Source organism: Lathyrus oleraceus, chromosome 5 (genome assembly GCF_024323335.1).
Source record: "Lathyrus oleraceus cultivar Zhongwan6 chromosome 5, CAAS_Psat_ZW6_1.0, whole genome shotgun sequence".
Lineage (NCBI taxonomy): Eukaryota > Viridiplantae > Streptophyta > Magnoliopsida > Fabales > Fabaceae > Lathyrus > Lathyrus oleraceus.
This window is the reverse complement of record NC_066583.1, coordinates 260,967,316-260,992,836: the sequence shown is the minus strand read 5'-3', so window position 1 is coordinate 260,992,836 and position 25,521 is coordinate 260,967,316. Positions and strand designations below refer to the sequence as shown.

Sequence of the window (25,521 nt, the reverse complement as noted above, 5' to 3'; positions counted from 1 at the left end):
ATCTTCCATGGTTTGATGTTTCTAGTTACTTTCCTGCATATCTTTAAGTCATAATGTTTGCAGAGTTTGAAAGAAATTAGATATGTTTTCATCAGAGCTGTTTCAGAATCTAAAAGACTTAGAAAAAAACATATGAGCAAAAGATTGATATTAACAGATAACAATTACAGAAGCCAGAAACTCAAAAAGGAAACATAGAAGCATAAAACAACAAGCAGAGCAGATAAAAGCAACAAGCAAATAAGAAAGAACATAGAAAATCCTAAGTGCCTAAGGGTTTGGAGGTGGAGGCATCCTCTGGAGCAGCTGGGTCAGCATGTTCTGAATGTTGACATTGACAAAATCCTGTTGGTCTAGTCTGGCTCGAACTACCTGTTGTTCTTTCTGCAGCTCTTCAAGGGTCTTCAGTACCAGAGGGACGAAGGTGGAGGACTCCCTCTGAGTCAATGCATCGTTTCTGACTCTGGCAGCAGATTCTTCAGCACGACGAGCTGTTTCTTCAGCGGCCACTTTGGCTTTTGCCTCAGCTTCAGTAGCAGCAGCAGCATCAGCTAGAGCTTTGGCCTTAACTTCTTTGATTCTCTGAAGTTCTTCTTGCCTTGCTTTCTCTTCAGCTTCCTTTCTTGCCCGCTCCTCAGCTTCTCTGGCTAGACGCTCCTGGAGTCTGATCTCAACGTCTCTGATGAAGTCATTAGGGACTTGTTTAGAGAGGCCTTTCAGCTTGAAGGCTTCAGAAGTCATCCAACTTATCACTATGTTCCAGTGAGTCCTTACAACGGAGGGATCATCACTGATGCCAGAGTTGATGGTCAGAGACTTGACCTTGTCAACTGAAACTTCTGCAAAACCCTTAATTGCTTATTCAAGGGTCAGAAGGGTGGTTTCTGGTTCAGAGGCTTGGGATGGAGAAGTGGGGGGGGGGGCTTAAGTTAAGTGTGGGAGTTTGTGGGTCAGCGGAAGGAGTTGGTTGGGTTATTTTAGAGGGTTGTGGTTGGGATGGTTGTGGTTCAGAGTGGATTGACTCGTATGGTGGAGGGTCAGAGGTGGTTGTGTTTGGGTTTTCTGGGGGTGGAGAGGTAACTTCTGGTTCAGAGCTAGAGTGTGTTGGTTGTTGAGAGGCCAAAGCACAGTGTTGGAGCTGCGCCAGAGTTAGAGAGTGAGGATCAGAAGGTTCAGTGTCAGATGAGAGGGTGTAGTAGGGTGGGGATTGTGGAGATGGTGATGAGGAGGGTGAAGTGGTTTCGTTCAGCATTTCTGCTTCTGAAACAGGTAGAGATGTGGTGGCAAGGTTAAATTTTTGAGAGGGTTGGTTAGAGGGTCTAGAGGTTAAGGGAGGAGTTTCAGAGTTTGTGTATATGGGCGAAGGTTGAGGGAGTGAGAAAGAAATTGGTTTGATTTTTACAGAAGGAGGGAGAGGAACAGACTTACCAGGTGATCCAACCAGAGGTACTAGAGGTCTTGATCCAGATGATTCTCCCAGCTTTGCTCTCTTTGCCTGCTTTTCCTTCTCAGATGGTTCTCGTGTCCTCTTCATGAAATCTGGAGGAAATTCTGGCAGCCAGTCTAAGGTGAAGTCTGAGATGTCTACTCCTTGTTTGGGCAGATCATCTAAGTAGTACATGACTACCTCTGGAGGGTCAATCTTTGAGAACAGATATAGTCCATTTGGGATCTTCCTCTGATCTTTAAGAGCTTCCCAGGAAGTGTCCAAAGTTGGTTTGACCCTTACTTGATTTATAATTCCCATGCTCTTCAGATTGCGAGCGTTCATAGGTTTTCCAGTATCTATCATCACGTCTTCCATGAGTCTGAACTGTATTAGATGGTCCACGAGGCCACTTTCAATCAGTACATCAGAAATAAGCCTCCCAAGAGGAATGTAATTTCTTGTCTTCATGTTGTTTCTGGTATCTCTCACAGAGTCTCTGAGATATTTGAAGAGGAGTGCAGGAAGGCAGAGCTTCAGACCCTTGTGAATGCAGTACAGAATGCATTTCTGGTCTGTGTTGATGTAATCTGAGGAGTTGGAGGCTGGGAGATGATGGATGGTGCCTAAGATGATCTTCAGCCATACCCGGAGGTTCTGATGTAATTCATTGTTCTTGGAATGCTTGCCTTCAGCACTCTGTTGAAAGATTGTAGGGTTTATCTCATGGGACAGATACTTTGCCCTAGGATTGATGTTGTAAATGTGTCTTCCTCCAGCCTTCTCCATGCCCAGAAGGGCAGCAATTGATTTTTCTGTGATGACCATCTTGACTCCCAGAATGTAGGAGACAATGTAGTGATCGTCAGCGTCAGCGAACCTCCAGAATTCTTTTACCAAATTTGTGTAGACTGGGCCATAGAGACGTTGGAAGTAGTTTTCCCACCCTTGCTTCTTCAGTTCATCAGTGAGGTCGACACCGTTTCTTCTCATGTTGTCAAAATCAACCAACGTTTCACACAACACTTCCAGCTTTTCAAATGGTGTTGCAAGATGGATATGAGGCTCACGATCAAGAATGTGAGGTTATTTGTAAATGGGATTGGAGACGACGTCGATGACTGCTGGGTTTTGATGGCTTGAACTTGGAGCTTGCTCATTCGAGTTCATCTGTTGAGAGAAGTTATACACAGACTGTTATTGAGAATCCATGAAGATTGTTGATGAACTTGATGTGAAGCCACATTTGTTTCATTGATCATGGTTCTAGCCATCTCTTGGAGTGTCCTATTCTTCATTTCTACAACTCCATTTTGTTGTGGAGTTCTAGGACAGGAGAAATCATGGGATATTCCATTAGAGTCAAATAATTCTTCAAAAAATTTATTTTCAAATTCTCCACCATGATCACTTCTGGCTCTGATGATTTTAGAGTCAAATTCGTTTTGCACTTTGGAACAGAAGCTAGTGAATACAGAGTGAGACTCACTCTTGTGCTTTAAGAATTTTACCCATGTCCATCGACTAAAATCATCAACAATAACTAGTCCATATTTCTTCCCATTGACTGATGCTGTTTTCACAGGACCAAACAAATCATTGTGAAGAAGTTCCAGAGGCTTAGAGGTAGAAACAATGTTTTTCTTTTTAAAAGATGATTTTGAAAATTTTCCTTTCTGACATGCTTCACATAGAGCATCTGAAGAAAACTTCAGCTTGGGTAGACCTCTGACTAACTCGAGTTTATTTAGCTGAGATAGCTTTCTCATGTTAATGTGGCCCAAGCGTCTATGCCATACCCATTGCTCTTCATGAACAGACATTAAACATTTTACATTTTGTTCTTTTAAATCTTAAAGATTGATTTTATAAATATTGTTTTTCCTCTTGCCAGTGAATAGGATTGTTCCATTATTCTGATTTATTGCTTTACATGTTTTTTGATTGAAGATTACGTCATACCCGTTATCACTTAATTGACTTATTGATAACAGATTATGCATTAATCCTTCTACATAGAGAACATCAGATATAGAGGGAAGAGTACCATTACCAATAGTTTCGTAGCCTCTGATCCTTCCTTTCTGATTTCCTCCGAAACCTACGAATCCAACATCTTTAAGTTCCAGGTTTTGGAACATATACTTTCTTCCCGTCATGTGTCGCGAGCATCCAGAGTCCAGGTACCATGACTGGTGTTTTAACTCTGCTGCATAAGATATCTGCAACATAAACAATCTTATCTTTTGGTACCCAGAATCTTTTGGGTCCTTTGTGTAACACCTCAAAATTTTCCCTCCTCTCTTGGGACTAGCATAACATATTTGCATTGCATTTTTAGGTCATTAGTCATTGCATATTGCATATCATGAGGTTACATTGTGCAAGGCATCCTCCTAAGTCTTGATCAGAAGATGAAGAGGTCATGGTGCAAGCTAGGGTTTCATTGGACTGTGAAATTCTAGTTATCAGACTTTGGATGTCACACTGGTTGTTATGACATCCAATTCTGCACAGACAGGGATTATGCAGAACTTAATAGTAAGTGCAGTAAATAACACAAGTAATTGTTCACCCAGTTCAGTCCAACATGACCTACATCTGGGGGCTACCAAGCCAGGGAGGAAATCCACTATTAGTAGTATCAATTCAAAGCTAAACTCACCCGTTTACAACTTATCACTTAATCCCTACCCAATGCAATTTCAATCTTAACCTAAGATCAGAGTTCCTACTCACTCCCCCTCAATCACCTCAGTGATATTAAAGACACTTTGAAGTCACACTTCAAAAACAACTCTTGATTATGCTTCACAGCTTAAATCAAGATACACAGCACTCACGCTTAAAAGCTTTGAGTGACACAACACTTACAACTCAATGAACACCCTATGCCAAAGCAATCATCTACTTGATAATGGCTTGGCTTACAAGATACGTCTAATACAAGACTCACAAAATACAGCAGTGAAGTATGATGGACACACTAACTCTTCACGCTTCAAAATCCCCGAAACTGAATGAAGGAATGCCTTCCTTTTTATATTGCAGCACCTGGGCTTTTGCACCTGTATTTTCCTGAATTTTAGGTCACACAAGTTCCCTCAAATTCAACATTTAGGTTGCTAACAAATAGGCTATTTGTTAGGTTCATTGAATGTAGCTTGGTTGTTGATTTCCTGGATTTTCTCTCAGCTGTTGAATCCCTAAAGAATAGCCTGAGAAAAAGCTGAAACAGAAAACTGAACAACCTACAATTTAGCATATGCTGTCAGGCACGAATGTCACGACATTCAGCTTGACATCAAGGTCCATATGCTGAGTCTGTTTTTCCAGAAAAACAGACTGTACAATTTGCTGACCTGTACATGATCAAACTGACCATACTACAGTAACAGCTTACATTAGTAAATGTCAAAGTGTCCAACTTAACATTTACACATTTGGCCTTAAGTTAGTTCTGTTATTCTCTTGAAGAACAAACTAAGTTATATGCTGAAGTATAGCAGAACACCACTCTGCCTAATCTTCACCAGCTGCTGTTAATGATGAATGTCATAACATCCAGTTTGACATTCAGTCAGTAGGCCTTATGCCAGGTCTGGTTCTTCCTTAATAACCAGACTGCAAATGAATACTAAGTTCTAACAGAACTTCTGTTCCTTAGTATCTGTTGACAGGAATGAATGTCACAGCATTCAATAGTCCTGTGTTAGCTAGTCCTGCAGTAACTACAATGTAGTCACACTTACATGTCATGACATCAGTCAAGACATTAGTGTTTTACCATATAATGCAGCCAATTAAACACCTACAAACTCCCCCTTTGGCAAATTTTTGGCTAAAACACTTTGATCCCCATAACAGAGTTCATGGCAGCGGAATACTACTAGCTAATACACTCAGAGTGGCAGCACACTCACACACATGGAAGTTAAACAAAAACTTCGCATAGCAGCACACACATATTAGAAGTTGCACCTAAACTTCAACATCAGCTGCAGGGGGGGAATCTTCAGATCTGTCATGAGAGTCTGTTGTAGAGACCCACTCTGTTTGTCAGGGGTGTTGGTGGTTATTACTCCCCCTTTTTGTCACAAATGTTGCCAAAGCCAACAACATAGCCAGAGCACAATGACAGAGTTCCAGACTTGGTTTTACTTCACAGTTTCAACCAAGTTAACATCCACTTGATCTTGCTTCACAGCTTCGATCAAGTGATCACCCACTTTTGCTTTACAGTAGGTACCACCATATCAGATGCCATGATTTTGTTTCTGACATCCAGAACCACTCCTACATGAACAACATCCTTGAACTCCTGCAGGTACAGAGGTCTTCTCTCTGTAGGGTGTCTCCTAACCCTCTTGTATCCACCCTTGTTGCAAGCAGCATAGCTATGATCTGTTGACCATTCATAGCCTAGTACAAATTGTTTAATATGCAGATATATTAAACAATTTATCCCAAACATCAGTGGTTGCTATAAGGTCTCAGAGAGACATATTCCCAGTTTGCTCCTTAAGTTTTCAAACTGAGTAGCATCCAGAGCCTTTGTAAATATGTCAGCCAGTTGAAGATCCGTGGCTACATGTTCCAAAGTGATCACCTTGTCTTCCACCAGATCTCTGATGAAGTGGTGCCTAATGTCAATATGTTTGGTCCTGCTATGTTGGATGGGATTCTTGGAGATGTTGATGGCACTGAGATTGTCACAGAACAATGTCATGACATTTTGAGTGACATTGTACTCAGTGAGCATTTGTTTCATCCAAACCAGTTGGGAGCAACTGCTTCCAGCAGCTATGTATTCAGCCTCTGCAGTGGACAGAGAGACACAGTTCTGCTTCTTGCTGAACCACGATATGAGGTTTTCTCCTAAGAAGAAACATCCACCTGATGTGCTTTTTCTGTCATCAGCACTTCCAATCCAATCAGCATCACAGTATCCAGATAGGACAGGCTCAGACCCATGTGAGTACAGCATCCCATAGTCACACGTCCCATTGATGTACTTGAGAATCCTTTTGACTTGATTCAAGTGGCTCACCTTGGGCTCTGCTTGGTATCTGGCACACACTCCAACTGCATAAGAAATGTCAGGTCTACTTGCAGTTAGATACAGCAGACTACCTATCATGCTTCTGTACAGGCATTGATCAACACTAGGCCCTCCATCATCTTTGGTTAGCTTCAGATGAGTAGGAGCTGGAGTCCTCTTGTGCCTGGCATGATCCATACCAAACTTCTTAACTATGTTCTTGGCATACTTGCTTTGGGAGAGAAACATAGAGTCCTCCATTTGGTTTACTTGCATTCCAAGGAAATAGGTCAGTTCTCCCACTAGACTCATTTCAAACTCAGATTGCATCTGGTGAACAAATTTTTTAACCATTTGTTCTGACATTCCACCAAAGACTATATCATCAACATAGATTTGAGCTATCATGATTTTTCCTTCTTCATCCTTCACAAACAAGGTTTTATCTATGCCACCCTTTCTGTATCCATTTGAGGTCAGAAATTCAGTTAACCTTTCATACCAAGCTCTGGGTGCTTGCTTCAACCCATACAAGGCTTTCTTCAACTTGTATACATGCTCAGGTTGGTTAGGATCACAGAACCCTTTGGGTTGTTCCACATAGACTTCTTCAGGCTTGACTGGACTGTCAGCTGGACTATCAAGGAATGTTTCAACATCCTCCATGACATCGGTTCCTTCCTCTTTATCATCCACAATGACATTTATGGACTCCATCAGGACATTGGTCCTGTAGTTGAACACTCTATAGGCTCTGCTGTTAGTGGAGTATCCCAGAAATACGCCTTCATCACTTTTGGGATCTAGCTTCCTTCTCTGTTCACGATCTGTGAGAATGTAGCATTTACTTCCAAAAATATGAAAGTACTTCACAGTGGGTTTTCTACCCTTCCATATTTCATACAGAGTGGAGGAGGTTCCTTTTCTCAAGGTGACTCTGTTGTGAACATAGCACGCGGTATTCATTGCTTCAGCCCAAAAGTGCATAGGGAGCTTCTTTGCATGAATCATTGCTCTGGTAGATTCTTGAATAGTTCTATTTTTTCTTTCAACTATTCCATTCTGCTGAGGAGTTATAGGGGAGGAGAACTCATGGCTTATTCCTTCAGATGAGCAAAACTCATCAAACTTGGAATTCTTGAATTCAGTACCATGATCACTTCTAATCCGGACCACACAACTGTCCTTTTCCCTTTGAAGTCTTATGCACAGATCTTTGAAGACATCAAATGTATCTGACTTCTCTCTGATGAAGCTTATCCACGTGTATCTGGAATGGTCATCAACCACCACGTAGGCATACTTCTTCCCACCAAGACTTTCAACCTGCATAGGTCCCATTAGGTCCATGTGCAGCAGTTCCAGAACTCTGGAGGTTGTGGAATGTCCTAGCTTTGGGTGTGACATCTTGGTTTGCTTGCCCACTTGGCATTCTCCACAGACTCTTCCTTCATCAATCAGAAGCTTTGGCATTCCTCTGACTGCTTCCTTGGATATGATCTTCTTCATTCCCCGTAAGTGGAGATGTCCAAGTCTTCTATGCCACAGCTTCACCTCCTGTTCTTCCTTGGCTGAGGAGCATGTTGTGGAAAAGTTAGAGAGATCAGGTTCCCACAGGTAGCAGTTGTCTTTGGACCTGGTTCCTCTCATAACTTCCTGATTGTCACCATTTGTCACAATGCACAGCTCCTTAGTAAACTGAACATGAAAACCTTGATCACACAGCTGACTTATGCTGATGAGGTTTGCAGTTAGTCCTCTTACTAACAGCACATTGTTCAGTTTTGGCACTCCAGAACAGTCCAGTTTGCCCACACCTCTGATTTTTCCTTTGGCACCATCACCAAAAGTCACATAGCTGGTGGTGTGAGGTTGAATGTCTACCAGTAGGTTTTCCATACCAGTCATATGTCTTGAGCATCCACTGTCAAAGTACCAGTCTTCTCTGGAAGAAGCCCTTAGGGCAGTGTGTGCTATCCTAGCATACCATTGTTGCTTCTTAATGGGAACACATCGCTTACGTGTTTTATGCTTAGGTCTGACATGTGAGGCTCTGTTAGGGAAGCCATGAATCCAGTAGCAGAAGGCTTTTATATGTCCAAGCCTGCCACAGTGGTGACACCTCCAATTCTGGTATATTCTCTTCTGATGATCATTCATCCTAGCTCCTCGATGTTGAGACATTGGCTTTGACATCTGCTTGAACTTCTGAACTCTAGCCTTTGGGCGTTTGTGTTCAGCTCTTTTTCCAAATCCTAGCCCAGATTTGGTTCCAGACTGCTGTCCCACCTTTAGAATTTCTTCCAAGGTGTCAGTTCCCTTATTCATCATTCTGATGGATTTGGTCATCTGATTCAGCTTGGAGGTCAGCAGGGCTATCTCATCATTTAGCCCCTCTATGGCAGACAGTTGCTTCTATCTCTCATCTTCTAGTTCCTTGATGAGTTTCTTCTGCTTTTCTCCTTGTGCACGCACTTCTGCACTGGTGGTACACAGCTTCTTATATGCTGCAGCAAGTTCATCAAATGTCAGCTCATCTGCACTTGTGTCATCTTCAGAGACACACACACTGGTTAGTGCAGTGACATGTTTGGCAGATTCTCCTTCAGATTCACTTTCAGAATCTCCTTCAGACCATGTGATAGCTAGCCCCTTATTTTGCAATTTGAGGTAAGTAGGGCATTCAGCTCTGACGTGTCCATACCCTTCACAGCCATGACACTGGATTCCCTTCTGTTCTGGACTGGGCCACGACGCTTAGCACGGCGCGGCCCAATGCTCGCCAAGCCCACGTCCAAACGACCGTATCCAAGCGACCACGAGGACACGTCAGGTGAACGACCGTCCGCCCGGAGAATGTCTCCCCGGCCCCTTAAATACGTGTCGGACAACGAGCGGGTCCTCCTCATATGATCTCCATCCACTCATCGTCAACCCACGCCGCGGGCACCTAAGTTGTGTCGGGCAGAGCCATAACGGCATCTCACTCACCACGTCACCCAACTCCCCTATATTGTCTCCTTAGGGATAGGGGCAGTTGGACCAGGGGGCAGACCTTGGTCTAGGTCTTAACGCTTCTTACGCGTCCCCTGGCAGCTCCTCCTTGGGCCTAGCTAATCCAGCCCATTAGGAGCCTTGGCCCAGCGCTGGGGGCTCAATATAAATACCCCTTTCATGGCAAAGGGGCAGGTATTCTAACTCACACTCTGATAATCTCATTCTGTACCTTTTCTGACTTAAGCGTTGGAGCACCTTGCAGGTACACCCCCCTCTCATTTCATTCTCCGGCCCATTCATCAAGACCTTGGAAGGCCATCCTGATCAGGTGAGATCAGTGGCGCCGTCTGTGGGAACTAGCTATCCCCATCTTCATCAAACGAGGATCAAAAGCTCATTTGTTTCTGTCCTTCCAACATGGCCGGAGAACAACATAGCGATCACAGCCGTCCCCTCGTCAACTACAATATGGACGACGGCCCGCCATCCCATGAAGCGGACGTTCGGGACGGTCATCCATCCACCCCGTCTCCAGAGCCCCAAAACAACGGAGATGCCTCTCACGCCCACAATTTAGGGGCAGAGACATTTCATCCCATTCCCGTTCCCGTTGAAGGAGACGCCGTAATGATTGCCATGGTGAATGCCCTCAATCAAGCCGGTTCTATGCTCCACCAGCAGCACGAACGAATCACGGCCCTCGAAGCCGAACGACAAGAAGCCCGGCCCCAGCCGGTGAGTAGGATACAACAGCGTTCGGAGCCAACGAAGAAGCGAGGACGTCGCTCTCCCGAACCCTACGCCAGCAGGGCACGCGCCCGTCGTGACGGTGGTCGAGCGAGAACATCACCAAGGCGCGGGCACAGCCCCGACAACAACGAACTGTCTCCCTTAAGGAGCGATGAGGAAGATTTGCATTGCCCCCTATCTCGGGCAATAATGGAGGCCCCGCTCCCCAAAGGCATGGAGAAACCGCCAAACCTAGCTGTGTACGACGGGACTACAGATCCCGACGATCACGTCGACAACGTCAACGCGATGCTCGACTACCGCAATGATATAACCGGGCACCTCAAATGCCGACTGTTCTCAACGACCCTCAGGAAAGGGGCCATGGCCTGGTACAAAAGCTTGGCCCCTGAGTCCATTACGTCATGGAGAGTCATGAGGTCCATGTTCACCCGGCACTTTACAGCTTCCCGTCGTCACCCCAAGACTGAGGCGACCCTTGAAGCCATAGTGCAGAAGAAGAATGAAACACTGCGCTCATACATCGAGCGATTCAACCAGGAAGCTGTCGAGGTAGATACCACCGAGCACATGAAGAAGTATCTCCTCGAGAGAGGTCTCTTACCCGGCAGTGAACTTAGCAGAGCCGTAGGGATCGAGCCTCCCCGCACCTTAAACGAGCTCCTGCATAAAGCCCAGGCCTACATCAGATACGAGGAAAAGCAGGTGGCACACAATGCCCGCAGCGGACGTAACGCTGGGGAGACCGAGCACTCAAAACGCGAGGACACGAGCATTTCCCGTCGCAACGGAGACAAACGAAGAGAAGAAAGACCTCGCGAGCTCCGGGAAGGAAGAGGCCCCGCGGGCAGATATAGCGAGTACACCTTACTGACAGCTCCTCGAGAGCGTATCCTCGCAGAATGTATCAACTCTGAATTTAAGCAGGGCAGGGTCAGGTTCCCAAAACCGTCTGCACCAAAGCCCCACACCGACAAATCAAAGTACTGCCGGTTCCACAGAAGTCACGGGCACGTGACCGAAGACTGCGTCCACCTGAAAGATGCGATTGAAATTTTAATCCAAGAAGGGCACCTGAAGCAGTACACGAGGAAGAACGAAGCTCCCAGACACGACGAGCCAGAGAAGAAGAGACCCCGGGAAAACACACCCCCTGACAACTCTCCCTATCAAGTGGCCCTCTGCGTGTCACGACCGGAAGATTTCTTCCTCCCCGAACCATTACCCGAGGGCAAGATCACTGCACTCAGCCCCTGGGAAGACTTCCCTACCACACTGGTGATATCAGGAGGAGGAACTAACGGGGAATCCGCGGCCCTCTCCGTCAAACGTAAGTTCGACGAACTCCTACTGACTGCCCCCGAGCAGAAAGCGACATTGACAAAATACCGGGGAAAATCCAACCCAATATCCTTCTTCCTGGAGGAACTCCCGGGCGGATCCCCGAACTCGGCCATCCCACTATTGATAAGAGCAAAGATGGCCCGATTCGACGTACGACGCATCCTGGTCGACGAAGGCAGCTCAGTGGATATCATGTACGTCCACCTCTTCAAGACTCTGAAGCTAGACAAGACCAACTTAGCCCCCTACGTCGGATCAGATCTCCAAGGATTCAACGGAGCAACAACCAGACCGTGGGGATATGTTGAGCTCCTCGTCACCTTCGGCGAACAAGAAACGGCCAGGGAAGTCAAAATCCAATTCCTGGTCGTAGACTGTCCGTCTCTCTACAATTGCATCTTTGGACGCCCGACACTGGCCGAACTCACTGCGGTCCCATCCACCGTCCACCTGAAGATGAAATACTACACCAAATTGGGACGTGTGGTCACCATCCATGGTGACATCGAAGCAGCCCGACGATGCTACGACGCCGCAGTAAAAGGACAGGCCGTAGTCAGCACGAAGAGCAACTGCAACAACAAAAAACTCAAGACCGAGGATCCTGCCCGAGGAGTCAACGCCATCGACCTCGACTGTCGCATCGGGCTGGACGAGACCGAAGAGGGGAGGTTCCCCAAGGAACGCTCTCTCGAACACCCGGTCCGACCAATCCCCGACGGGGAGTTCGAACTCATTCCTCTTGGGGACGATCCGGAAAGGACGGTGAAGATAGGTAAGGGACTACCCGAGGAAACAAGAGAAGAGCTAGTAGCATGCCTCAAAGAGAACTCCGACCTCTTCGCGTGGAATGCCGCAGAAATGCCCGGGCTGGACCCCGAGATCGCGTGTCATAAGCTAGCTGTAGACCGGGCAGCCAAGCCCATAGCACAGCGTAGACGCAAGCAATCGCCCGAAAAGGCAGAGGCTGCCGAGCGAGCTGTAAAAGACCTCTTAGAGGCAAATTTTATTTCTGAAGCCCAGTACACAACCTGGCTCTCTAATGTAGTCCTCGTTAAGAAAAATAATGGAAAATGGCGTATGTGTGTTGATTATACTGATCTTAATAGGGCTTGCCCGAAAGATGCTTTCCCCCTCCCTAATATAGACTCGCTCGTTGACAACTCTGCAGGTTTTAAACTCTTGTCCTTCATGGACGCATATAGTGGATACAACCAGATCCCTATGTCGCCCGCAGACAAGAAACACACAGCGTTCATGACCCCAACGGGCAATTACTATTACAACGTGATGCCGTTTGGGCTCAAGAACGCTGGCGCTACATACCAACGCATGATGAACAAAGTCTTCAAGAACGAAATAGGGGACATGCTCGAAGTATACATGGACGACATGATCGTCAAATCACACGAGGAGATAACCCATGCTCGACACCTTACGAAGGTATTCGCGCAGGCGAGACAGTGTAAAATGAGGTTCAACCCCGAGAAATGCACGTTCGGAGTCCGGGCAGGCAAGTTCCTCGGTTTCTACCTCACCGAAAGAGGGATCGAGGCCAACCCCGACAAATGCCAGGCATTCTCGGAGTTTCCGACCCCGAAAACCAAAAAATCGATCCAGTCACTCAATGGAGTGCTCGCCTCACTCTCCCGTTTCATCGCCAAGTCCGCCCAGCACGCGTTGCCGTTCTTCAGACTCCTTCGCAAAGAGGCTACCTTCGACTGGACCGATGAATGCGAGCAAGCGCTACTCCATCTAAAGAAGGTTCTGTCCCAACCCCCGGTCTTATCACGGCCATCAGAAAAGGAAACCCTATACTTATACCTATCCGTGGCAACCGAGGCCGTCAGCGCCGTTCTAATAAGAGAAACCGACGAAGGACAAAAACCCATCTATTTTACGAGTAAAGCACTCCAAGGTCCCGAGCTCCGATATCAGCAAATCGAAAAGGTCGCCCTGGCCCTCATCAACACAGCAAGGAGACTACGATATTACTTCCTCGCACACACGATAAAGGTGAGGACCGACCAGCCAATCAAACAGCTGCTCGGGCGCCCGGATATGGCCGGGAGGATGCTCAAGTGGTCCCTAGAACTCTCCGAATTCGACATACAATACGAAAATAGAAAAGCCTTGAAAGCTCAGGCACTGGCCGACTTCGTCGCGGAGATGACCCACTGCCCGACTCCAGCAGAAAGCGCCCACAAATGGACGATCTTCGTCGATGGCGCCTCTAGCACGTCAGGCAGCGGGGCCGGGATCATCCTCGAAAATGAAGAAGGGATCCTGATAGAGGTATCATTAGCGCTAGCGTTCCCAACATCAAACAACCAAGCCGAATACGAAGCCTTCCTCGCAGGCCTGAGGTTAGCCGAGGACCTAGGAGCAAAAGAGGTAAAAATATCCACCGACTCCCAGCTCGTGGCCTCACAAGTGCGAGGAGAATACCAAACCAAGAACGACAACCTCCTCGAGTACTTGTCCCTCGTCAAAGAAAAACTTGATAGATTTGAAAAATGGGAAGTTCAACACATACCCCGCGAGCACAACACACGGGCAGACGTTCTCTCCAAACTAGCCAGCACGAGGAAAAAGGGTGGGAATAAATCAGTAATCCAAGAAATCCTCCCTCGGCCCAGCATCAACAAACTACCGCCTCCACTCGAGGTCAACGCTATTGGAGATGCCCACTGTTGGATGACACCCATCTACAATTACCTCACACGAGACGAACTCCCGGCTGACCCGAAAGAGGCGACCACTGTCAAACGACGCGCATGCTCGTACGTACTCCTCGAAGGCAAACTCTACCGGAGAGGATTCTCCATCCCACTACTCAAATGCGTCGAGGAAGAGAAAGTCCCCGACATACTCGGAGAGATACACCGGGGAATTAACGCTCAACACCTCGGCGGACGATCGCTCGCACGAAAAGCCCTTCGAGCAGGCTACTACTGGCCGACCATGCAAAACGATTCGAAAGAGCACGTCAAAAGATGTGACAAATGCCAACGACATGCCGACATGCACCTCGCACCCCCGAACGACCTCAAATCGCTGTCTTCCCCATGGCCCTTCGCGTGGTGGGGCATGGACATCCTCGGGCCCTTCGTCACCGGATCATATCAGAATAAATACCTCATCGTCGGGGTGGATTACTTCACCAAATGGATCGAGGCGGAGGCACTGGCTAAAATAACCGCGCAGAACATTCTCCGGTTCTTCAAACGCAACATCCTCGCTCGGTTCGGTATACCCCTGGCACTTGTCACAGACAACGGGACACAATTCACGGACGGAGGATTCCAGGACTTCATCGCCAGCCTGGGCACCACACAACATTTCACGTCTGTCGAGCATCCGCAGACGAACGGGCAGGCAGAGGCGGCCAACAGGGTAATCTTACGTGGCCTCAAACGCAGACTCGGCGAGGCAAAGAGGGCATGGGTCGAGGAGCTACATAGCGTCCTATGGGCCTACCGCACGACACCACATTCTACCACCGGGGAAACCCCGTTCCGACTAACTTACGGCACCGAGGCAGTCATCCCGGTGGAGATACGGACGCCAACGAGGAGGACGGAGGAGCCCCTAGACGAGGAAATGAACGATGAGACCCTTAGAGCCGAGCTCGACCTAGTCGATGAGATACGTTCCGAAGCAGCTCTCCGGGAAACAACCCTCAAACAAAAAATAGCACTACGCCATGACGCGAAAGTCATAAAAAGAGAGTTCCAGGTCGGCACCCTGGTCCTCAGAAGAAACCAGAAAAACCCGAGAGAGGGCAAACTGGCGGCCAACTGGGAAGGCCCTTACCGCGTCCGCGACAAAACGAGCAACGGGGCCTATTACCTAGAAAACCTACAAGGAGAACAACTCGCTCGACCATGGAACGCAGAAAAACTTAGACAATATTACAGCTAAGTACGCCACGGGGAGACGTGGCAGGTACGGCCACGCTCTTCGTCCCCAAAACCCCAGGGAGGAACCACGAGACCCGGGAACGATCCGGGGTCACATAACAAACACAACCCTCCCCGACGGTTGGGATCTTGACCAAGACCCAACGTCGAAGTACCAAGACTGGCAGGGCACCCAGCTCGCGATGGGAGGACCCAAGCCTCGGGACCAGGGTTCGAACAACGGACCCGGGCTTCGATACCCACGGGCACAAAGCCCGACACTTCGTCGGTTCCCTAAACCGAGGAGATTAACAAAGTCGAGCAGAGTACGAATTCATGCAAACAAGTATCAAACACAAACGAGCACAATGAACGGTAACAAAAATATTCATACATTAGAAACGACAAAAGCGGCCGAAGCCAAGTACGCCCGAAGGCCATATTACAACGCCCGAAGGCCAAAATACATAAGGCACGCAGGCCATGATAAGAAAAACATATAAACTAAGACTCCGCTCGGAGCTCCTCTTCATCCTCTTCTTCTTCTTCTCCCCCCAGCTCCTCCTCCACTTCAAACGGGCAGATGATCTCACCATCCCGGACGCAGCAGTTATAGGCCGACCCTTCCGTCACCAACTCGGGGTTCAGAAGCCCGAGCTGCTCGACAGCATTGTCGAAACCCTCTTTGAAGCAGGCCACAAGATCTTGGTTGAGAGTCCGAATATGCCCTAGCAGCTCACCGCGCGAGCCAAAGGCGCGTTCCTCCTCGGTCTCATCTGCCAGAGGACGGACCTTTCCCTCGAGAGACTCAACCTGAGCCCGTAGGTAGGCGTTGTCCTCGGTCAGCTTCTGATGGTCGACCACCTGCTCTTCCAGGCTCGCCTTAGCAGCCTTCAACTGGTCCCTCTCCCTTTCCACCTCCTCCAGCTTCTGGCGCAGCCCTTCCTGCAGCTGATGCTCTTCTTTGTAGTCCGACAGATCTTGAGATAGTCTTTCCTTCTCTGTCCGAACCTGCAAAAGGGCTTCCTCCAGCGAGGCGGTGGAGACCGAAGTGTCGGTCAGAACCATGGCCGTCTCCATCACCCGGATGACGGCAGCAATATCCCTGGCCAGATCTTTCCTCCGGGCAGCAACATCCTGGTCCAGAATAGCCTTGGCCTCAGGCGCAGGCACAGCAATCGACTCCTCGGCCTTGAAGAACGACCGTTCCACATAGCAGGGAGGCAGAAGATAGCTGCCCGGTCCATGCGAACCTCCTGGAGACGACCTGGTAAGGGCCCCAGCCGGACGCTTCCGTTTATGGAGGGGAGAAGCCGCTGGCGACGGACTGCTATCAGGAATGGTGATCGGGTTAGATCGAGGAGGAGAGGAAGGAATCACGCTCGCCGCCTGCGAGGGACCGACCCCGGCATCGCCAGCAGTCTCCGAGACACGGGCCACAGTTTTCTTCTTCTTCTTGGGCACCCGGTCAGGAGCGCTGACCTGATTCGCTAGCTTCAGCACCCGATCACGAGCATTGGGCATGGCACCTGCAAGTAAATTACACACAAACATTAGCGACCGAAGTCATAAACAGAAATAAAAAGCTAAACAAAGTCTGCCTACTCAATAACGCCAGAGCTTCCTCCTCGGTATCACACTCGAGCAGAGCCTTCGTATTGATATAACGCGTCTCGGTGATTAGCTCCCCGGCCTCATCCAGGTAGGGCACGCCCTGTCGATTCGCCCAGAACGCCAAGCTGAAGCTCTGCACGTAATCGACCAGCTTCTTGTACGCGAGCCTATCCTCCTCGCCGAGCATCGCGTACTTGACCCGGTAATGCGCCGTGGAGAGATCGAAATGATCACGCTGCCACCTCAGCGGTATCTTCGACATCAGCGTCTCCTCCCCGTTGGGTTCCCGTTGATAGTAGTATAGAGAGTGAAGGGCAGCCCGGGTAATCGGCATCACCACGTACCACCGGCTTTTGAAATGGCGAACAGAATCCTCGTACGTCTTGAACAGACGCACGGGCTGCTTGAAAGAAACCCAACTGTGGCGACCACGGGAACCGGACCTCTGGAGATGGAAGACGTGGAAGAAGAGAGCCCGGGTGCAACCAATGCCGAGGAACTGGCAAACTAACTCGAATGCCCGCATAAATGCGAGGGCATTAGGATGTAGTTGGGACGGCGCCAGCCGGAGCCACTTGAAGACCGACATCTGGAAGGAGTTGAAGGGCAGTCTGATCCCCGCCTCACGAAAAGCAAATTCATACATGGTGAACTGCTTCCCCGGGAAATGATGACAAATGCGGTCTTCTTCCTTGGGGGCGCAGCAATACCAGTTTGGTGGATCCTCCCGGCTTATGGTCTCGACCATAGCGTGAGCAGTGATGGCCTCGTCACAGAAGTCGGATTCCTCCTCCAAGGGCTCGTCCGCAACCCATGAGAAGTCGACCTGCCCGGAAGAGGAGGCGTGTTCGGTACCATCTCGGACACTCCCATCCCCGACAGGGAGACGAGCGATTGTCGCGTCTTCGGTGGAGGACCCAGAATCTTCCTTCCTCGGTCGTAAGCGCCCGGTAGCACCTGAAACGCAGACAGAAAGAGTGAATTCGACGTCATATCAAATCCACCCTTCCACCGCAGGTCAAGTGAAAGGGCGTAGCGGCGACGGACACTAACCGTGCTCAACTCGGTGGCGCGCGCACTCTATGGAGACCGGGCATAAACTTCATACAGCCTATGCAAGTATTGCCCAGCATATGAAGTTTATGCCCGGTACAGTAGGATCCCAACCCTATTTTCTACCACCTAATATACACCTACAGTCCACTACACTGTTCCCAAGTTAAACCTAACCACATTTCTACAACATTATCATGCGTTTGACAGAAAACAACAAGGAAAAAGAATGGGTCACAGTGGAAAATCGTACCTGACATAGTTAAGTTGAAAGGGTACGGTGGTGTCCGAGCAGAAGACGGTGGTTCAGATAGGAGGACGGGCGGAGACGGCGGTCCAGACGGTTGAGCAAGCAAACGAGAGAGAAGGTGGAGATCTCCGGTGAACGTATGAGCGAGAAAAAAAGGTAGAAATGAAGTTACTCAACCCCTTTTATAGGGCTTGGCACGTGGACCAACACGCTAGGTCATCATTGCCTAGCCTGCCTACGCCGTCTTTGCGCGCGAAACGAAGCGACGCCACTAATCGTGAGACACGTCTGTCAAAGATAAGAAGCTGAAACGACCCGAGCACCTGTCCGTCTCCTCGACTCACCAAGACGCCTCCTCCCCGCGCCATACCCACGTTTACTACAAGGAAGGAGCAGATCAACCGATCACCTCCATCCCCGACATTCCCGGAGAAATGTCAGTCATGAATAGGTCTGTTACGACCTCACCTGTTTAACGATCAAGCTTCCCCATCGTCTCGGGGAACCCTTAGTCGAAACATAAGTCATCTCTCTGGCTCAGAGACTCGACTTGGGGGGCTCCTGTTCTGGACTGGGCCACGACGCTTAGCACGGCGCGGCCCAATGCTCGCCAAGCCCACGTCCAAACGACCGTATCCAAGCGACCACGAGGACACGTCAGGTGAACGACCGTCCGCCCGGAGAATGTCTCCCCGGCCCCTTAAATACGTGTCGGACAACGAGCGGGTCCTCCTCATATGATCTCCATCCACTCATCGTCAACCCACGCCGCGGGCACCTAAGTTGTGTCGGGCAGAGCCATAACGGCATCTCACTCACCACGTCACCCAACTCCCCTATATTGTCTCCTTAGGGATAGGGGCAGTTGGACCAGGGGGCAGACCTTGGTCTAGGTCTTAACGCTTCTTACGCGTCCCCTGGCAGCTCCTCCTTGGGCCTAGCTAATCCAGCCCATTAGGAGCCTTGGCCCAGCGCTGGGGGCTCAATATAAATACCCCTTTCATGGCAAAGGGGCAGGTATTCTAACTCACACTCTGATAATCTCATTCTGTACCTTTTCTGACTTAAGCGTTGGAGCACCTTGCAGGTACACCCCCCTCTCATTTCATTCTCCGGCCCATTCATCAAGACCTTGGAAGGCCATCCTGATCAGGTGAGATCACCTTCCCATGGTTGAACTTCTCCTCAGAAGTTGATCTTTTCTTAATGTCAGTCGGGATGTTCTTGACATTAGGTCTACCTCTTTGATCAATCTTCTTCATGAACTTGTTGAATTGCCTCCCAAGCATGGCTAAGGCTTCTGATATACTTTCATCACCTCCTGTATATCCTTCTTCTGACTCCTCTTCAGCATTTGATACAAAGGCTATGCTTTTCTTCTTCTCAGCATACTCACCTAAGCTCATTTCAAAGGTTTGGAGAGAACCAATGAGCTCATCTACCTTCATATTGCTGATGTCCTGAGCCTCCTCTATGGCAGTGACCTTCATAGCAAACCTCTTAGGCAAGGACCTGAGAATCTTTCTTACAAGTTTCTCTTCAGTCATTTTCTCACCTAGTCCACCAGAGGTGTTTGCAATTTCAAGAATATTCATGTGAAAGTCATGAATAGTCTCCTCCTCTTTCATCCTCAGATTTTCAAACTTGGTTGTCAACATCTGAAGTTTGGACATCTTCACCTTGGAAGTACCTTCATGAGTTACCTTGAGGGTATCCCAAACTTCCTTAGCTAGTTCACAATGGTGCACCAGCCTGACGATGTTCTTAGTGATTCCATTGAACAGTGCATTCAAGGCTTTGGAGTTTCCAAGAGCTAATGCCTCTTGTTCCTTGTCCCAATCTTCTTCGGGAATCTGCACACTGACTCCATCTTCATCAGTCCTCGTTGGATGTTCCCATCCCTTGTTGACAGCTCTCCAGACTTTGCTGTCTAGAGACCTTAAGAAGGCTATCATGCGAGGCTTCCAGTCATCATAATTAGATCCATCCAACATGGGTGGTCTGTTTGAGTGTCCTAAATCCTTGTCCATGGTACTAGAAAGTAACTTCCCTAGATCTCACCCAGAACTTCACAGGCAGGGTGCCTGCTCTGATGCCAATTGAAATTCTAGTTATCAGACTTTGGATGTCACACTGGTTGTTATGACATCCAATTCTGCACAGACAGGGATTATGCAGAACTTAATAGTAAGTGCAGTAAATAACACAAGTAATTGTTCACCCAGTTCAGTCCAACATGACCTACATCTGGGGGCTACCAAGCCAGGGAGGAAATCCACTATTAGTAGTATCAATTCAAAGCTAAACTCACCCGTTTACAACTTATCACTTAATCCCTACCCAATGCAATTTCAATCTTAACCTAAGATCAGAGTTCCTACTCACTCCCCCTCAATCACCTCAGTGATATTAAAGACACTTTGAAGTCACACTTCAAAAACAACTCTTGATTATGCTTCACAGCTTAAATCAAGATACACAGCACTCACGCTTAAAAGCTTTGAGTGACACAACACTTACAACTCAATGAACACCCTATGCCAAAGCAATCATCTACTTGATAATGGCTTGGCTTACAAGATACGTCTAATACAAGACTCACAAAATACAGCAGTGAAGTATGATGGACACACTAACTCTTCACGCTTCAAAATCCCCGAAACTGAATGAAGGAATGCCTTCCTTTTTATATTGCAGCACCTGGGCTTTTGCACCTGTATTTTCCTGAATTTTAGGTCACACAAGTTCCCTCAAATTCAACATTTAGGTTGCTAACAAATAGGCTATTTGTTAGGTTCATTGAATGTAGCTTGGTTGTTGATTTCCTGGATTTTCTCTCAGCTGTTGAATCCCTAAAGAATAGCCTGAGAAAAAGCTGAAACAGAAAACTGAACAACCTACAATTTAGCATATGCTGTCAGGCACGAATGTCACGACATTCAGCTTGACATCAAGGTCCATATGCTGAGTCTGTTTTTCCAGAAAACAGACTGTACAATTTGCTGACCTGTACATGATCAAACTGACCATACTACAGTAACAGCTTACATTAGTAAATGTCAAAGTGTCCAACTTAACATTTACACATTTGGCCTTAAGTTAGTTCTGTTATTCTCTTGAAGAACAAACTAAGTTATATGCTGAAGTATAGCAGAACACCACTCTGCCTAATCTTCACCAGCTGCTGTTAATGATGAATGTCATAACATCCAGTTTGACATTCAGTCAGTAGGCCTTATGCCAGGTCTGGTTCTTCCTTGATAACCAGACTGCAAATGAATACTAAGTTCTAACAGAACTTCTGTTCCTTAGTATCTGTTGACAGGAATGAATGTCACAGCATTCAATAGTCCTGTGTTAGCTAGTCCTGCAGTAACTACAATGTAGTCACACTTACATGTCATGACATCAGTCAAGACATTAGTGTTTTACCATATAATGCAGCCAATTAAACACCTACAAACTCCCCCTTTGGCAAATTTTTGGCTAAAACACTTTGATCCCCATAACAGAGTTCATGGCAGCGGAATACTACTAGCTAATACACTCAGAGTGGCAGCACACTCACACACATGGAAGTTAAACAAAAACTTCGCATAGCAGCACACACATATTAGAAGTTGCACCTAAACTTCAACATCAGCTGCAGGGGGGGAATCTTCAGATCTGTCATGAGAGTCTGTTGTAGAGACCCACTCTGTTTGTCAGGGGTGTTGGTGGTTATTACTCCCCCTTTTTGTCACAAATGTTGCCAAAGCCAACAACATAGCCAGAGCACAATGACAGAGTTCCAGACTTGGTTTTACTTCACAGTTTCAACCAAGTTAACATCCACTTGATCTTGCTTCACAGCTTCGATCAAGTGATCACCCACTTTTGCTTTACAGTAGGTACCACCATATCAGATGCCATGATTTTGTTTCTGACATCCAGAACCACTCCTGCATGAACAACATCCTTGAACTCCTGCAGGTACAGAGGTCTTCTCTCTGTAGGGTGTCTCCTAACCCTCTTGTATCCACCCTTGTTGCAAGCAGCATAGCTATGATCTGTTGACCATTCATAGCCTAGTACAAATTGTTTAATATGCAGATATATTAAACAATTTATCCCAAACATCAGTGATTGCTATAAGGTCTCAGAGAGACATATTCCCAGTTTGCTCCTTAAGTTTTCAAACTGAGTAGCATCCAGAGCCTTTGTAAATATGTCAGCCAGTTGAAGATCCGTGGCTACATGTTCCAAAGTGATCACCTTGTCTTCCACCAGATCTCTGATGAAGTGGTGCCTAATGTCAATATGTTTGGTCCTGCTATGTTGGATGGGATTCTTGGAGATGTTGATGGCACTGAGATTGTCACAGAACAATGTCATGACATTTTGAGTGACATTGTACTCAGTGAGCATTTGTTTCATCCAAACCAGTTGGGAGCAACTGCTTCCAGCAGCTATGTATTCAGCCTCTGCAGTGGACAGAGAGACACAGTTCTGCTTCTTGCTGAACCACGATATGAGGTTTTCTCCTAAGAAGAAACATCCACCTGATGTGCTTTTTCTGTCATCAGCACTTCCAATCCAATCAGCATCACAGTATCCAGATAGGACAGGCTCAGACCCATGTGAGTACAGCATCCCATAGTCACACGTCCCATTGATGTACTTGAGTACAGCATCACAGTATCCAAATGGAAATTTGTCCAACATGAAAGTTGTAGATCTTGCTCTCACCTTTCCAAAAAGTCCAAGAACTTGAAATTCCCATGTGTGGTTGACAAGTTATGGTCCATTCATTTTCCAAAAATGCCTATAATCAAAGTGGCATAACTTTCACATGGAATGTCCAAAATGGTTGATCTTTTTATGAGAAAACTCCATTTCACATGTACTTTCATGGTGCATAATCAAAATTCATCAAAAATGGTCAATGCAAAAGGTCAATTTTCAAGTGCAACAATAAAAATCCAAGGGCAAAATGGTCCAAGTTGAGAAATACATGGAATTTTGGAATGAGGATTTTTGCAACACTCTCCAAATGACATTTAGAAGATGTTTGAGCTGTCATGAGCTGTCATGGTGTAATATTTGGCAAGGGCATTTTTGGACTTGCACTTAAGTTTCACATTACACTAATTAAACTCATTTTTGCTAATTTGTGATTAAGAGGATGATTAAGGTGAAGTATAAGATGCTAATCATAACAGAATGTTGATCATAATCACAATTCACAAGAAATCTAACTAACTTTCCCTCCATTTTCTCCAAATTCATCAAGAACTTCATCAAACTTTTTGGATCAAAACTCCATCAAATCTCAACCAAATTGCGAAATTCTTGTTGATTCATCTTCCATGAACCTTGCTCTACATCTGTTTCATCAAGATTCATGCCAAAAGCCTCAGAATCGTGACTGTCCAAAGTGTGCATATCAATGGTGATTTGAGAGTTCTTGCTTCTGGATCGTGCTCGAGCCAAGGATCTTTCTCTATTCAACTTCCTGAACCTGGTGCTGCATCTGTTTTGGACAATTGGAGCAAAATACATCAAGAACAAGATCTGCCATCTCCAAGGTACCAAAATTCGAATCTCACCATTTCTTAAATTGCCATATGCTTTTGAAAGATCATTCAATGTAGAACACGATGCAACTTGTGGTTTGAGGAATGATTGACTGTAGGTTGAGTTATCGCGATTTGAAGTTTGATGTGCTTAACTTAAAATGCTTGATCCGTGCTGTGTGTTTAGTGTTAGGGAAAATAGATTGCATGTTCATGATCCTTGTGGAGAGACGGTTCTTTTGATGTGCCATTTGTTGATTTTAGTTAAGGTTCATGAATTATGATTTCTGGTGATGAATGATGAAGAACGATGAAGTTCTTGGAGTTTTCTGGAAAATTTGCTTGTTTGATCTTCCAATTGCCTTTGCCGTTTGAATAATGTGTTTGGCGCCACCAAGAGCCAATCAGAACACGCCTTGGTCACTTAACCAAACGGCGTCGTTTTGGCTTGTGATTTAAAAATTACAGAAATGCCATTGGCGCATTATTTAATTATTATTTCTATTTTGTTTTTCATTTCATTTTCAATTTTGTTACAAGAACTTCAATAAATCATAGAGAGCTCATTTTTTATCCAATTTGAGTGAGATTTTTTGCATTATTCTCATGATGATGTGTAGGATTTAATGGTTATTTTTGTGGATTTTTTTGCATGTGTAGAAAAATAATTGGCCTATTGATCTTGTTCATGTGTACATTTTGTGTATGTTTCACCAAAACCTTCATGAAATGCTCATACCTTTAAAGAAATTCATGAAAATTTTTGTGCTTGTTCTGGACATCTTGATGGTGATTTTCATGTAGAGTTTGTGATTTTTGGATACTTGGTGATGGAGATATGATCTTTTGAATAGAGGTGTGACAATTTGTGTCACACCAAGCTAGGTCAACTTTCTGATTTTATTTGCCTGGCTTAGGGATGTTGATTTGAGCTGAAATTTTGTGTGGATGATCATTGATATGTCAAGGTTACATGTGATTTTTGCTGGAATTTTTGATGGAGTTTTTTAATTGATTGATAATTTTCTTCTCTGTATGCTCATTTGGTGAGTTTGTGTGACACATGTTGGCATTTTGCTTGTGAAATTCTCATATTGTATTGGATGAAGATGAAATTTGGTGTGAGCATTGTAGACACACTATAGGACATCATGGTTTTGATCCCATTCATTTCTTAATTGTTGTCACTGTTTTATGATTTATGGAAGTTAATGCTTGTTTGGATGCCTTGTTTTGACTTGAATAAATGTGTCTGGACTTCTTGATTTTTATTGACCTACTTCCTTTTGTCCAATTGAGCTGAAAATTGACATGCTATACATTGAATGTGTCCTGTTTAGGTGTGAATTTTTGTGGAATTAATTGAATTGTTTTGGTATGCTTTTGATTGAGATAGTTCTGTTTGGTCTTTTGGAGTTGCAACTTGCATGTTTGATACTAAATTGTGCATGAAATGATAATGGTGATTGATATGAGCATGGGACCAATTGCATTTGCTTTTAATTTGTTTGAATGTGATTTTGGTTGGTTTGCACTTGCTGTTTAGAATTTTTTATCCCTTTGGACCCTAGGCTTGGCCTAGTGGTCTA

At 46.4% G+C, this 25,521-nt stretch overlaps 2 protein-coding genes across 2 annotated transcripts; one reads left to right on the top strand and one right to left on the bottom strand.

Annotated features, from left to right (window-relative positions):
- Positions 1-889: 889 nt before the first annotated feature.
- Positions 890-1,897, bottom strand: LOC127080104 (pollen-specific leucine-rich repeat extensin-like protein 1). The gene has a single exon (XM_051020432.1). It carries the CDS (start codon positions 1,895-1,897, stop codon positions 890-892), a length of 1,008 nt encoding a protein of 335 aa, XP_050876389.1.
- Positions 1,898-9,881: 7,984 nt separating this feature from the next.
- On the top strand, positions 9,882-15,482 carry LOC127080103 (uncharacterized). The gene is made up of 2 exons (XM_051020431.1): positions 9,882-14,341; positions 14,981-15,482. The coding sequence occupies exons 1-2, from the start codon at positions 9,882-9,884 to the stop codon at positions 15,480-15,482; spliced, it is 4,962 nt and encodes a 1,653-aa protein (XP_050876388.1).
- The last annotated feature ends 10,039 nt before the right edge of the window (positions 15,483-25,521 follow it).